This window comes from Sus scrofa, chromosome 14 (assembly GCF_000003025.6).
Source record: "Sus scrofa isolate TJ Tabasco breed Duroc chromosome 14, Sscrofa11.1, whole genome shotgun sequence".
NCBI lineage: Eukaryota > Metazoa > Chordata > Mammalia > Artiodactyla > Suidae > Sus > Sus scrofa.
Genome location: NC_010456.5, coordinates 118,645,471 through 118,662,037, shown reverse-complemented (window position 1 = coordinate 118,662,037; position 16,567 = coordinate 118,645,471). Strand labels below are relative to the sequence as shown.

The window sequence follows — 16,567 nt, the reverse complement described above, 5'->3', positions numbered from 1 at the left end:
ATAAGTTCTATGGAAACACAAAAGACCCCAAATAGCTGAAGCAACCCTGAGAAAGAAAAACAGAGCTAGAGGAATCAGGACTCCTGACTTCAGATTATAAATACTAATAAGCTACAGTCATTAAAATAGTATGGTACTGGCACAAAAACAGAAATATAGATCAATGGAACAGAATAGGAAGCCCAGGAATAAACCCACACACCTATGGTCAATTAATCTACGATGCAAAAGGAAAGAGTATACAGGAGAGAAAAGACAGTCTTGCAATATGTGCTTCTTGGAATACTGCACAGCCACATGTAAAAGAATGAAATTAGAATACTCTCTAACTACATATACAAAAATAAACTCAAAATGGATTGAAGACCTAAATATAAGATTGAATATTGTAAAACTCAGAGGAAAACCTAGGCATAACCTTCTTTGACATAATTGCAGCATATCTTTTTGGATCCGTTTCCTAGAGTAATGAAAATAAAATCAAAAGTAAAGAAATGAGTCCTAATTAAATTTAAAAGTCTTTGAATAGCAAAGAAAATGACAAAGAAAACAACAACAACAACAACAAAAAACAGAGAATGGGACAAAGTATTTGCAAACAAAGCAGTCAACAAGTCATTAATCTCCAACATATATAAACAACTCATGCAGTTCAATATCAAAAAAACCAAACAATCCAATTGCAAAATAGCCAGAAGATCTAATTAGACATTTCTCCATTTCTCCAAAGAAGACATACACATGGCCAAGAAGCACATGAAAGGATGCTCACCACTGCTTATTATTAGAGAAATGTAAATCAAAACTACAATGAGATATTACCTTATACCAGTCAAAATGGCCATCATCAAAATGCCTACAAAAAAATAAATGCTGGAGAGGGTATGAAAAAAGGGAACCCTCCTATACTGTTGGTGGGAATGTAAAGTGGAACAACCACTATTGAGAATAGTATGGATGTTCCTTAAAAAAATAAATATAAAACTATTCATTTGATTCAGCAATCCCATTCCTGGGCATATATCTGAAAAACAACTATAATTCAAAAAGACACATACACCTCAGTGTTCATAGCACCACAATTTTATAATATCCAAGACATGGGATAAACCTAAATTTTCATGAAGAAAGGAATGGATAATGAAGATGTGATGCATATATACAATGGAATATTATTTATCCATAAAAAAGAATGAAATAGTGCCATTTGCAGCAACATGGATGAACCTAGAGATTATTACAATAAGGGAAGTAAGTCAGAAAGAGACAAATATGATATGATATTATTTATATGTGGAATCTAAAATAATGATACAAATGAACTTATTTACACAACAGAAAGAGATTCCCAGACTTCAATAAACAAATTTATGTTTACCACAGGAGAAAGGTAGGGGGGGATATATTAGGAGCTTGAGATTAGCATGTATACACTGCTATATATAAGACAGACAAACATCAAGGACCTTACTGTATAACATAGGGAACTCTACTCAATATTCTGTAATAAGCTGTGTAGGAAAAGATTCTGAAAAAGAATATATATATGTATATGTATATAACTGAATCACTTTGCTACACACCAGAAACTAATACAACATTGTAAATTAACTATGCTCCAATGTAAAATAAAAAAAAATTAAAAAGAAGTATATATTTCTATGCCTTTGATAATATAAATATAGATAGACTGCGAGCAGAGATAGAGGAGATAGCATCTTCTGAATTGTCCAAAAAGGCAGAGGTGAGGGAAGTCCAAGATACAGAGGAAGTTAAGATTTAGGATAGACACTGAGCAGGATGAAAGAGGGATAATAAGCACGTACTCCACCTTTTATCCTTCTCAGTATTTCAACACTTTTTAAAATATTGAAACATAGTAGCAGATAACCATTCATATTTAAAAAGCAATTATAATATAAAGAGAATAAAATTCTGTGACCTCTAAAAACATACTGATTGTTCACTGACTTTCATTTCAAGTAACCACAGAACTAGATGTTAACCTACTCCTCTTAGTCAATGGCAGTCCTACTTTAGTATCAGTGCTTCAAACAGAACAGCACTATTGTGAGGTTAAGTGAGGCACTTAACTCAGACACAAAAGTGAGAGGTACCAACTAATTCAGTAATCAAGATAAAGGCATGCCTCATTTTACTATGCTTTGTTTTTGTTTATTGCATGTCTCCAGTATTGTTTAACAAAGTGAAGGTTTATGGCAACTCTAGACTAAGTCTGTTGGTATCTTGTTTATCAACAGCAATTACTCTCTTCATGTCTCTGTGTCACATTTTGGTAATTCTCCCAATAAGGCAAACATATTTTTATGGCAATCTGTGATCAATGCTCTTTGATGTTATTGCAAAAAGATTACAACTTCCTGAAGGCTCAAATAATAGCATTTTTCAGCAATACGGTATTTTTGTTTGTTTGTTTTTCCTTTTTAGGGCTGCACTCCCAGCATACGGAGTTCCCAGGCTGGGGGTTGAATCAGAGGTGCAGCTGCTGGCCTTCGCCACAGCCACAGCAACGTAAGATCCGAGCTGCATCTGTGACCCACACCAGAGCTCATAGCAACACCAGATCCTTAACCCACTGAGCAAGGCCAGGGATTGAACCTGCATCTTCATGGATGCTATTCAGATTCATTTCCACTGAGCCATGATGGGAACTCCAGCAATAAGGTGTTTTTAAGTTAAGGTATGTACATTGATTTTTTAGACATACTATTACACATTAAATAGGTTACAATAGTGTAAACATAACTTTTATATCCTCTTGGAAGCAGAACATCTGTGTGACTCACTTTATTGTGGTATTTATTTTATTGATATGGAATCAAACCCATATCTCTGAGGCATGCCTCTATTATAAAGCAATATCTTTAAAAATCAAAGTTACTGCCAAAAAAAAGCCATACTGAACAAAATACAATTTTCCTGAAAGATAGGCTCAGCCCTAGATTGTATGACCCTGTCTCACTTTTCTCGCCCTAATTTCTAGCCTGCTTATGAAAGTCAGCCAGTCTTTAAACCAGCCTTCCATTACTGTGCTTCTAAAAGTCAGGCTATCCCTGAACCCATACTTCTCCAAAATATTATATAAGTTGGTTCCCTGCTTTGTCCTAAATGACTGAGTTCTACAACCAAAGTTATACTTTGCTTAGCAAATAAAGAAAAAAAAATAGAGCTTGGTTTCAGATACATTTGCTGATATTTTTCCTCAATCCAAGAATAGTAGAATATATTTTCTGTATTGGGTAATGGTTCCTAACCCAATCTTGCCTTTAATATACTTTGAGACTTTGCTAAAATTGTCTTCTCTGGGTATCTTTTTGTTTCCACTTAAGTATACTCTTGGATTTGTAATTTAAAAAATATCCTATTGACTGAATAGACATTTCTCCAAGGAAGATATACAGATGGCCAACAAGCACATGATAAAATGCTCAATATCACTGATTATTAGAGAAATGCAAATCAAAATTACTATGAGGTACCACCTCACACCAGTCAGAATGGACATCATTAATAAGTCCATAAATGACACATGCTGGAGGGAGTGTGGAGAAAAGGGAACCCTCCTGCACTGTTGGTGGGACTGTAAGCTGGTACAACCACTATGGAGAACAGTATGGAGGTAGCTTAGAAAACTATATATAGAACTATCATATGACCCAGCAATACCACTCTTGGGCACATATCTGGCAAAACTTCCCTTGAAAAAGACACATGCACCCACATGTTCATTGCAGCACTATTCACAATAGCCAAGACATGGAAACAACCCAAATGTCCATAGACATATGATTGGATTAGGAAAATATGGTATATATACACAATGGAATACTACTCAGCCCTAAAAAAGAACAACATAATGCCATTTGCAGCAACATGGATGGAACTAGAGACTCTCATCCTGAGTGAAGTAAGTCAGAAAGAGATATACAAATACTATATATCACTTACATCTAAAATCTAATATACAGCACAAAAGAACCTTTCCAAAGTAAAGAAACTCATGGACTTGGAGAAAAGACTTGTGGTTGCCAAGGGGGAGGGGGAGGGAGTGGGATGGTTGGGGTGCTTGGGGTTAATAGATGCAGACTATTGCCTTTGGAATGAATTAGCAATGAGATCTTGCTCTGTAGCACTGCAACTCTGTCTGGTCACATGGAGCATGATATTGTGAGAAAAAAGAATGTATGCATGTATGTGTAACTGGGTCACCTTGCTATACAGTAGAAAATTGACAGAACACTGTAAACCAGCTATAATGGAAAAAAATAAAAATCATTATATAAAAAAAATCCTTTTTAATACCTTCAATGGACAAGATTATTGCAAGGAGTCGCAGAAATAAACTTTAGGTTGCTGTGCTCATGGCTTTTTAACTATAAGGCATAACAGCAAGACTTCTCCATTTTTTGTTTTATAAAATTAGGAAAGTTATACACTCGCAATATTGTCATGAGGATGACATGATGTAATATGTGTGAAGAATTGAGTTCAGTGCCTTTACCATAGGGGTATCCATGACAGCACAGTTTTTTGTTTTTTTTTTTCTTCCTTCCCTAATTTTTAAGATGGCCAAGTCTTAAGATCAATAATTATCCAATATGATTCTGGTCATACCTTAGGCTAAATGAGTATCTCTTCCTCCTGAGCTCTCTGCCTCCGGATTCATAGATAAAACATCCTTGGAAAATACTAATGATATTCCTCCCCCAGCACACATAGACAATAAAAGAAATTACTTTCAATGTTTGCCAGGAAATACTATACAACAAATTATCTTTGAAAAGTATATATTTGGATGACAGAATACAGAATGTTTAATGAAACTTTATAAATACTGTCATTTGACAGTTATTAGTTGATTGATTTTTACAATTATGGTTACTACAATAATCTATATGTCTTAAATATCATCCACTGATTCTCTATTATATAAACATCCTACTACATATTGCATTGAGGTACATATTTATATTGTCCTTTATTAATAATAAGCATATACATTTATAGAAAACTGAAAGGTATGTGTCCATATCTCAGATATTAAGCCTCTCAGTCACCACGTGTTATTAAATCTTGAAAGTGAAAAATCCAGGCTGTGTGACTAATGCTTCCGATATTATAGCCACTTGCGCCTTCTATAATAGCCCACATTAACCTTGGTTCATGATGAGAAAGCATTTCCCTGTAGCTCTTCTTGTTAGACATCCTTGTTCTTGACCCTGGGCATTAACTAAGTAGCTAATCTTTAAGAGGTCAGGGTGTCAAGACCAGCAGAAGTAGCTCCTCAAGGACCCCATCACCACTTTCGTATTTAATTCAAATTTATTTGGGTCAACTGTTTAACTGCTCTTGACATTCTCCAGAGCTATAGTTTTCAATCTGGGTAATAGACTATAGGGAGGGCTAGTCATTTTCTATCTCAATTTGCTAAGCTAGCAAAAGCAATCTTTGGTTTTGATAACTATGGAGAAGTACCTTCCCCTCACCCCCATTTTTATGGTATTATCATCAATAACATAAAGAGATTAGGCTAATTCCCTTGTGCCATTTCATCATCAATATTTTATGACTCTTCATATCTTTGAATAATTATTTCTGCAGGAAGTAAACACTACTGGCCAAAGATTAGTAACTAAGATACTCCTACTCAGTGAAGATGGAGAGGTACTGAGGTTATGGTTCAGTCAACCAGGGGAGAATGGGAGGGCAGAAATAATTTTCCTGGCTATAAATCTTTTTATCTGACTCTTGCCCTGAAAGCAAAAACCAGGAAGTGCTTAGGTATGCCTGTGCTGTCCAAAAAAATAGATACTTCTGTTTCCTTGTTGAAATATATAGGGACAGTGAAGAAGTGTCATCTTGAGTATGAATTACAGGGAGCTACTTTCCTCCCCAAGCCAAAATATCTTCACCACTTCCTGCCCGTCTGACACAACAAACATTCAATGAGCAGCCATTCTGGCTTTACATGGTACCTGGTGCAGAGCGCTTGAGAGCAAATGAGAGCCAACTACTGCTCTCCAAGAGTTCAAAATCTGAGACAACGACTCTTGCAGGAAGGAAAACTGGCTCCTAGAAAGGTAAACGCATTGAGTATGGTATGTTGAAAAGGCCTGCATTCAAATTACCCTTTTTATCTGTATGACTTGAGAACAATTACTAAACTCTCTGACCCTCGGTTTCCTTAACTGTAGCTACAAGAGTATATTTCTTATAAGACCCTGGTGGGGAGCAGGGCAAGGAGAGGAAAGAGCTTTAGAGAGTTATATGATTAGAGCGGCTGGGGGTAGGAGATTACAGAAACCAGGCAAAGATGTGGTTTAGATATAAAATATTTAGCATTCAAGGGTGAGTAGGGATTTATTTCACATGATTCAAAATATATGGTCATCAATAGTGTGACTAAGGATAAGCTGAGGTTTCACTACAGGACTCCAGGTGGGCTCTTTACAACTGATGTCAAGGTTCGAACTTCTCAAATAGTGAGTTAATCATGGATCTCAGCCACACCATCATAGCCTCAGGTTTTTAAAAAACTTATGTTTCATGTTGGTTTGATAAGATATAGTACCTTAATAGTTGCTTTGTTGTGATATAGGCCTTGGGAATGAGACCAAGGCAACAGACTTGGTGTTAATATCTTCATTTAAATTTTTGTGAACCTTGGGATGCATTTGGGAGGAGAGAGGGGGAAAGGGACAGGTGAACTGACTGTACAAGCTGTTGCATTACAAGAGAACTCAGAAATCTGAAGAATTCATTCATACTTATAACCTGGGAATCTAAGAGAGAGGGAAAGTTCTCAAAGAGTCCTCTGGAGGAAAGACAACACTTTATCATCTGATAACAACATGGCAGGGATGCAACTTCTTGAGAGAATTTTATATTCATGTTTTATACATGACTCTTCAGCTACTGTTGGACTCCTCACTCTGGCTATTTAGCTGCTGCCCTCTCTGGCCTTAGGACCCTATACACCCCATGCCCACACAGAGGATAAAATAGAGATGGAAGAATGAAGAAAAGGGGCAAATTGGTTCAGCTTGAAATAACTGGCACCTCTTTTTTATCATTTTAATTTTTGCTTTGAAGTCTGGTTGCCTTGGCTTCTCCTGAAAGGCTCCTCAGAGATAACTAGGCTGGGGGAAGCCAGTCCTTGCTAAGCAGAGGGCCTTATTGCAGGCTGTTCTGAAATACCTGGGGCCTTCCTGATGCCCAGAGGGCATCAATTTTCCCTCTAGAACATCGCTTTGCCCCAGGCACAGACATAGCCAGCTTGGGGTGCTCTCAGCCAAGGCCGTTATGGGTCCTCTGGCCTTTTCACCTGGTTCTGAGGGAAACAAGAGCAGATACAGACACTCTCACTCATAAAAGATTCACTCTCACCCAAGTTGTCCTCATGCTCTCTCCTCCTAGAAAAAGGCTGGTCAAGGCTGCTGGATCAGCTTTGCTCTCACTTACACAGAGAGAACCTGTGCTCAGTCTGGCCCTGTTAAGGGGAGCCTTGTTCTCGTCACTCCTTTCTTCTGCTATTTACAGTAAGAGGATGACTTGATATGACACATAGAGTTTAGGCTCACTGTGCAAAGTTTTTACCAAGAAAAAATGTTCTGTGTCTTTACAGCATTTTCATGAAGGTCAATTATTTAAGTTATTTTTACTTTATTTGCTATGCTAGTAAAAGCTTTCAAAAATTGCATTTGCAAAAAGTGTAAAGTCCTGTGCATGTTTGAGTAAAACTACTACTTAGGGCCAGCTGCCACCTCGTCATGGTTACGAAGGAATGGGTGGACCTACATACACTGTTATACTTTTAAAACTGCTTTTTGTTTTGCTGCCCAAAACTACATAAGTATTTTTGGTAATCAATAAATGCTCTTTTACTAAGAGAGACATAATATTTACCTACTGAAATGTATTTTGGAAACTTATTTTACACTGCAATTTTTTATTCATTGAAAATAACCCTTTATCAGTAAATCATTCCTGTTTACATATTTTAAATAGTGCTTTTTTGTCATTTCTGTTTTATGAATCATCCCCCATTTTAATATTTCACAAGAAAAAAGCAAAGGATAAAAGTACACTTAATGCTTCCTGGCTGCTGATTATTGGTGAGCTAAACTGGCCACCTGGTAGACAACCTCTATTCAAATGGTACTCCTTATTCACCAGAGTACAGAATTTTAAAAAGACAGTTACAATATGAACATATGTGTGAGCTGTTACACATAATAACAAAATCTGGTTCTATAAACTCCAGTCTCAGAAAATTCCATCAGAAGTAGCTAAACTTGCCCTTGGTGGATGGTACCTTCTCCACTCCTAGCCCACATATTTTGGTTAGCATGAACCTAAGGCACAGCTTTAGGAATAAATACTGAGCAGTATATAACTTACTTTTGAAGTGCAGCAGTCATGAGCATCACTTGGAAAGCTTTCAGAAATGTAGTGTCTAGAACTGCTGCACAGTGGGCGGGGACTCCAAAACAAAGGGCAGGCATTCCCACAACAGTTTTGGTTTCCAGTGTTGAATTCTGACTCTGGCAGGTGGGCAGGGCCTGCTGCTCCAGGCGTCTGGGGCCCTGCACTGTGGTCTCTGCGTCCTGGGTCTCCTGGGATCCCCTGTGCTGAGGTGCAGGAAGAGGGCCACAGGAGGCAGGAGAGAGGAGGGTGAGGGCCAGCTCCAAAACTCTTCAGAAAGTTTAGTCCGATGGTTCCTGGAACATGAGCTGGGGACAGAGGGGGTGCCCAGCCCCTGACCCCAGCTTCCCTAGGGCCCAGAGCTCCGAGCCCCCGGCCCATGTGCGCTGATATCCGCTATATGTAGCCCAGCCACTCATCTGGGCTTCCCTTGCACCCTCTCTGCCTGGTCTCACACCCGAGACTGCACGCAGCACCCTGCTCAGCCCTAGGCATGGAGTCGTCCCCACTGGTGCCCAGAGGGCCTGGACGCAACTCAAATTGTCAAGGAAGCGCTGGGTACAGCGTGGATCTCTGCGGGGAAGCTCTTGGCCTCCTGGCTGGTCGTGCACATGTGTTCTCCAGTTGGTGTCCAGGACGCAGACACGTGCATGCGGCTTGACTCTCCAGAAGCAGCAGACACCCGCGACCTACTCCTCCGTGAACCCGCGAAGGCGGCGCCTGCACCTTCCGTAGGTAGAGTGAATCTCTGAGAACCCAGCATGAACCTGTGGCTCGCATCTCACCTAACTCCTCCCCAAGCCTCAGCCTGTGGCCCAGGACTCCTTCCTGAAAGATGCTTCCTGTCACCAAGAAACCCCCTGAAATGCCCCACCTGGTTTATGTATATATTCAATTTATATTTAAAGCTTTTGTATGTTCTGAGTGCATTTACTACTCCTCTGACTTGAGCATTTGGGGAGCAAGGAAGAAAGAAGACATGCAGTGTCTTGGGCCCTGGGTCAGACCTATTGAATCAGAATCTGCCTTTTGAAATATTCCCCAGGTGAACTGTATAAACATGAATCATTATAGTGCAGGTCTAAAGTAGTGATTATTCTGGATAAACCTGGAGATCACTAGGGAGTTTTAAAATATAATAATGCCTGATTCTCACTCACAGATGTACAGGCTTAATTATAAATCTAAAGCTGACCCATGGCATAAGTAGTTTTTAAATCTCTGCAGGTGATTTTACTGTGCAAAGACTGATTTTCAACCATTGGAGACCATCCTTTCCTACTGATAGTGATTGTTTCAGGTGTAGGAATTCAATCTAATCCAACCTAGGAGAGGCTGACCCTATATATTTGTCTGAATCTGAGGGAAAGATAAACTGTCTTTCAAGCTGGAGGTGAAGTTAAAAACATGAAATTCAGAGCAGCTGTACACCTCCGAGGACAAGGATTATGCCTGCCTGAGAGCAAAGCTAACACATGGAAGAAACAGCTAAGAAAAGAGGTGGAATAGAGTGAGTCCTGGTGATATTTTTCAAGCCCCACTTTGTCATTCTTTAAGCCATTTAAGCTTTGCCTTTGTAAGCTTTTTGGGGAGGTGGGGGGAGCAAATAATCATTTGATTGATCTTTCTGTTTTGTGCAACAGAAAGCTTATTTGATAAATTCAGATCCAAGGAACCTCTTGGTGGACTCAATCTCCACAGGAAAAATATGACATCAATCCATAATAGTTATATAATTTAAAACTTTAAAGAAATCTATCAATTTCTGACTCAATATACTTAGCTTATACTTGAGAAGACTAAGGGCTATGATGGATTGGGAAATAGTTCACTGCAAGTGAGGATCAAGCCTGATAGGAAGGAGCTGGGTGCAGAACAGCAAGGGTAGAACCCATTGCCTTTACAGGAGACTTTCAACATCCTCTTTGCAATAGTCCTCACCACACTGCTAATTTATTTTTTCCATTAGTTGCTTGGACTTTTAAAATATTTGTGTTCTGCAGCACAGCTCATAGTCATTTACTAAATTTGTGATCTAAGCACTAGTACCAACCTGGTAGATGAATACACAACAAAGGGCATTCTTTGAGCAAATGAATTTAATGAGTGCTTTCTAATAATTTCTACCTCCTCTGGGAGCATCTCAGTTCACTTAAGGCTCTGATAAATGCTTCAGTAAAAACACCTATTTAAATATCTCTGCTCCTGAAAAATACCTATTAACAGGTTTCTGAATTGGAGATTTAGAATACAGTTGATGTCTATTATTATAACTTTAAAGGAGTTAAAGTTCATAAGAGAGATGTCTGGGTTCAGTTTCTCCCAAAGCGAACCCTGACAAAAAGACCTAAATAAAATGATTTATTTAGGGGATGATTTCAAGGAGCAGATCATGAGTGAGGGAGTAGATGAAGGAAGAGTGGGAGAAAAACCCATGAGATTATGTAGACTGATGACTGCTGTTGGCAACTGGAATTCATCCTGCTGGGATGGTTGGGAGCTGAGATTGTGGGTTGTCCCTGAGGAGGTTAAACACCCTCTAGCTCAGGTCTGCTTTGCACATTGCTGAACAAGCTCCCATGTCACTGGATGAAATCTCCATCCAGAGAAGCAGAGATGCACAGGTCTTGGAAGCTGTTGGTATTTCAGGATCTTTCCTCAGCAGGTGGTGGAAATCTTACTAGTAAGGGAAGTGGATAAGGGGGGCCAGAGAGCAACACTGTGTCATAGAGTAAGTGTTATAATACATTTCTCTCAACTAGGGCCTCAGGTAAACTTGATAAACAATTTTGGAATGATGAGATGATAGAGAGAAGGTACACACATAAAGAATGAAAGAAAACAGAGAAGTCTATGCTGGCATCTCATCAAAAATGAGGTTTGGAGAATTAGGCCAGACAAAATGTTTGCAACCCTCTACACAGTCAGAGGCAGCAGGAACCCTGCAAATAATTAAATAGAAATTTGAGTTTAATATACAATCTTTTGCTCAATATGTGACACTGAGTATTGTACCTTTGATATGAAAATATGTCGGTATGAGAGCATGTCTCTCAATCTGCAGGCTGTGTGTTTGTAATAAATTCTGCTAATGAATTTGAGTATTAATGTTCAGTTTCTTATGCCCAAGGTGAACTCAGACTTATTAGTAAATTTCACAGACCTGGGTAAGCAAATAGTCATTTGTGTGCTGACTTCATTTTTTTTTTCCAATTAGGAGATGTCATTCAGAGAAGAATAGTTCTGTTCTATGCTATAGTTTTGGCTCAGTCCAAATTCAAATAATTAGTAGGTTATAGTAGTTTTTGACCAGGTGGTTTTAGTGGGGCTTAAATTATTCATAAGTTATTTTACTCAAAATAGTGAAGAAAATATATTAGTTTAATTAAAAAATTAAATATAAATTGAATAAAGTAAAATAATGGTGAATTGAATATAGTAAAATAATGGTGAGGAGAGGGAAAGTTAGTAGTATGATTTCTTTTTAGAATGGCATGAAGTAAGTAAAATAACAAACATTGACACAGGATGTTGGGATAGGGGCCTGATCTGAAAGGACATGAGAAAATTATAAAGCTGCCAAGCTAGAAAAACAATAATATATACAGAGAGTTATTATTTCCTCAGCATCTTTGCTTTTTAATGGAATATTTCTTTCTGCAGTAATCAATGTATTTAGTGGAATGCTTTTTACTTTAAAATGCAGATGTACTTCTGGCAACTCAGCCTGAACTGGCCTTGTGGTAGGTTGTACTATTGTTTAAAAAGGAACTGGTTGTAAAAATAAGTCTTCATTTCAATGGAAGAATTTATTGTTCCAATAAAAGGAAAGGCTCCCCAAAGTTAAAATATATATGTATAGTAAAATAACCAAGAGAAATTAAGGTTAATAGCAGCATTTGACAAATTCCCTACAGGTTTTTTTCAAGGCTTATTTTAGCATAACATTTGTGATTTTGCTTCTTGAACAACATAAATTTATAACAGAATTATTTTAAAAGTCTATGCCAACATTTAAAAATAACCTAAACTTGCTACTTAAAAATACATGAAGATTAGGATGTATAAATAAAATACGTCACAGCATCTCAATGGAAAACTACATAGTGGTGAGGATGAACCTAGAACAGTATGTAGAACGGGAGGTGAGTCTCATCGTCTCATGTCTAATGTTGAGCAAAAGAAGCAGACATAAAAGAATACATACTACAGCATTCCTTTTGTATTAGGGGAGAAAATCACACAACTAATCTATGCTTATGTCATGAATATGTCTACCTTTTCAGGAGTAGTGACGGGAAAAAAGAAATTTTGGCGTGCTGGTAATGTTCTGTAAATTGATCTGGGGACATGCTTTATGTATAAACAGATATAAAATATCATTTGTAGGAGTTTCTGTTGTGGTGCAGCGGAAATGAATCCCCTAGTATCCATGAGGATGCGGATTCCATCACTCGCCTCACTCAGTGGGTTGGGGATCTGGTGTTGCCTTGAGCTGTGGTGTAGGTCGCAGATGCAGCTCAGATCCTGCATTGCTCTGGCTGTGGTGTAGGCCAGCAGCTACAGCTCTGATTCAACTCCTAGCCTGGGACTGCCATATGCCACTGGTATGGCCCTAAAAAAAGCAAAATATCTATATCTATATAATTTATAAAGTAAAAACAAAAATATATATATTACCTAAGTAATTATTTAAAAGCCTTTAGTGAGAAACTGCCCTAGAAGACTGGAAACCTGCTTCTGTTTTCTCCCTCAAAAATGACTGTCATGGCTCAGCAGGTTCTATCCCTGGCCTCTCTCACTGGGTTAAGGATCTGGTATTGCCATGAGCTATGGTGTAAGTCCCAGACATGGCTCGGATCCAGAGTTGCTGTGGCTGTGTTGTAGGCCAGCAGGTATAGCTCTGATTCGACCCCTAGCCTGGGAACCTCCATATGCCACAGGTGTGGCCCTAAAAAGACCAAAAAAAAAATGACTGAATAATTTTCCCCAGTATGTTGCTCCACTTCATTATTTTTTAAACTTCTTCAGTCACCATTAAATTGATAATTTAATTTAAAAATTATTGAAGTATTTGTTATGAATTATTCTTTATTATATCTTGCATGTAGACATAGCCCTTCCATTTTGAATCACAGCCATGGATAAAATTAAAATCTCTACCTTGGTAACAGTAGTTACCAAATTTTTTTTTCCTGCTCATATTTAAGGAGTGGCCTGAGGACCTAGAATAAGTGATGTAAATCTCTTGTTTTTACTGGACTTAAGTTGGCTTGGAATGCATGTAGTATATTTTTGAATTATGCAATATATTGAAGCCAAAAACATTTCTTTCCAGCAAGGGAGATTCTAACCATGTAATTGAAAGAAATGGGTCATAAACAGCCTATGAATATGTGTTTCAGTTACATTTCATTCAAATTAACTTTGGGGATATATTTCCACATAGATTATGATATGAAGTGTTAAAAATAAAGAAATTATCTCTTGTAAAGATAATGACTCATTTTCCCCCATTCAGATTAAACTTTACTATTTGTTTTGAATTTTTTCCTCAAAGATAACTTAGTCAATTATTCCAAATATTGGAAAATTCTTTTTGTGATATTGATTGTCACATGTGGTGACTGAGAGATATATCCTGGGGGAGTCCTTCACAGTTGGACATGTGTCCTTGATGCTAATAAGTTTAACTCATAAGGGGGCAGTCCCTGCCTTCCCATCCTGAGATGGCAGTCTGATTTAAAGATCTCACCAATCTTTTGGAGGCATAACATAAGCATCCTAGCAAAGACTGCTACCAATAGAGCATCTCTTTTGCGCCCCCAGCAGATAAGCAGCCTTTACTCAATTTGAACGGACATTGAGGGGAAAAGCTGATAAACTGTCCCCAAGGAAAATTAGAGCAGAACGCGTTCTTGCCAGTTTCTCAACATTCTCAATGTTCTTGGAATTTCTCAATTTATATTAACCCTCAGCAACTCATACACGAAACACAGTAGTTTGTCCCATTAAAACAGATCTAAAAATTACGACCCCGATAAGGAAAACAGCAACAATAACAACAACGACAAGAGGAAGGAAACTTTGATTTCATGGAAATCAAAGTTTGGCAAGGCACACTTTCTGTTTTTAAGACATACATCTGATAGGGTGAGCAGGCTTGTCGACAAAAAATCACAAGGATGTGATTAATGAACCCTATTGTCACCATCATGTTTTATATATATAATATAAATATTAGAAGTTATCACTGTTGTTGAATATTTTTATAGTCAGCTCTAACAAAAAAGAGCCAGAAAAGAGCTAATGAGGCATTGCTTGACCAAAGACTTGAAGGAGAAGAAATAATATTCTAGAAGTGGACCATATGGAAAATGGAGGAACAGTGTTCCTGCAAAGGGAATAGCTTATGCAAAGGCATGGAAGCATTGAATAGTTTTCATCATAGAACTTTCATAGAACTTTATGGTGGGAGTTTGATTTTTTCTAGAGTCACACAACTCTTTTAATGAGCTCACTTGGTCAAGTTTACTACTCTTTGCATAGCATCTTTCTCCTACTTTCTAAGTATCTGGGTTTGTCCAACATATTGAGCTTCCTGAATACGGTTTAGTTTAGCAGTTACTATGACCCCCACCCCCAAACTCAAAAGAAAGGGCAACCAGCCCTCTTTTTGAAATCAGATCATATGCAAATAGTGCTGGGGCTAAAATAATGAAGGCAGTTGTAATATATAAATAACTACATTTAAAATAGTGTCACTCTTGGGCCAAAATTGGACTATTGTAAAACAGTGCATAAATAACCGTCATTTAAGTTGTTGAGGAGTTCAACAACTTAGTCCTTTTGTCAATTTCCTGAAGCAAGGAAAATGGAATACTCCCTTACTTGTTCATGGTTCAGTTTCAGCCCCTTTGGTAATTCGTATGATTTTATCCAGACAGCAATCTTCTAGACTTGACAGTGAGGCTACAGCAATTATTTTAAAAGTGTATTTGAATATCTGATAATGTTTTATTTTTATTTTTAAAGATGGTGTGTTTACTAGAAATGGTTTGTGAGGTAGCTAAGGGAGTTTGGAGCAGTAGAACTTGAAATCTCCCATGTCACATATAGTGACAACATGGTTAGAGGCCAGTTTCCTTCTAACCACAGTAAATACAGCAAGCCTTCCCGGTAGCTTATTGCTCATTGTAATTGAGCAGCTATGTGCACACCATGCACAGAACCAAATTAGAGGCAGCACTCAGGCTTTGTGACCTTTTGCAAACTGGGATCCAGTATCTCCCTCCTGGCTTCACATTCATGTATCTGAAAAGCAAACATGAGTTTGTTCCTCAAAATGGAAGCCTGATGTCTAATGAATTATTTTCCAAAATGAAGGGACTTGAGACTACTATATTGACAAGTCTGAAAACTTGTTTATTGAATGAATGGGTCTACATGAGTACATGTATTGAGATGGCCTTAGCTGCAGTGATTTAAGACTCATAAGCTTCTTGGCCAATGACATGTTCTGTGATGTAACCCAACAGTCTCTGAAGGAAGGAAGAATAGCCACTCCCCAAAATACTACTATGTGGGTTTTTTACAACCACATCTGCAGCATGTGGATGTTCCTGGGCTAGGGGGTCAAACTGCAGCTGCAGCCACAGCCACAGCAACACCAGATCCTAGCCAAATCTGTGGCCTGTGCCACATCTGTGGCAACACCAAATCCTAAACTACCCAGGGAGGCCAAGGATCAAACCCACATCCTCACAGACACTGTTGGGTTCTTAACCCACTCAGCCACAGTGGGGTCTCTGCTATGTGGATTCTTGATGTAAATGCACACAAGTTCAAGTCAGGTCTATATAGTCTAATTCTAATGAACTTCAGACAAAATGACTGTTTATGGACATGCAGTAGCATTAGGGATTAAATGTTAAGAATTTGATCTCTTTTAACCCATTGAGACAGATTAAAATCATATTTAAAAAGATATGGAAGGATTTCCCATTGTGGCTCAGTGGTAACAAGCCTGACTAGTAGCCATGAGGATGCTGGGTTTGATCTCTGGCCCGACTCAGAGGGTTAAGGATCTGGCATTGCCATGAGTTGCGGTGTAGATGGCAGA

General features: G+C 38.3%; 1 protein-coding gene across 1 annotated transcript in view; it reads left to right on the top strand.

The window, feature by feature from the left end:
* The window catches only part of LOC102162193 (predicted GPI-anchored protein 58), a 45,568-nt gene continuing 38,057 nt past the window's right edge, over window positions 9,057-16,567 (top strand). Inside the window, exon 1 of the mRNA XM_021073711.1 lies at window positions 9,057-9,176. Coding sequence (XP_020929370.1) covers window positions 9,057-9,176 — 120 coding nt within the window. The remainder of the gene's footprint in view (window positions 9,177-16,567) is intronic.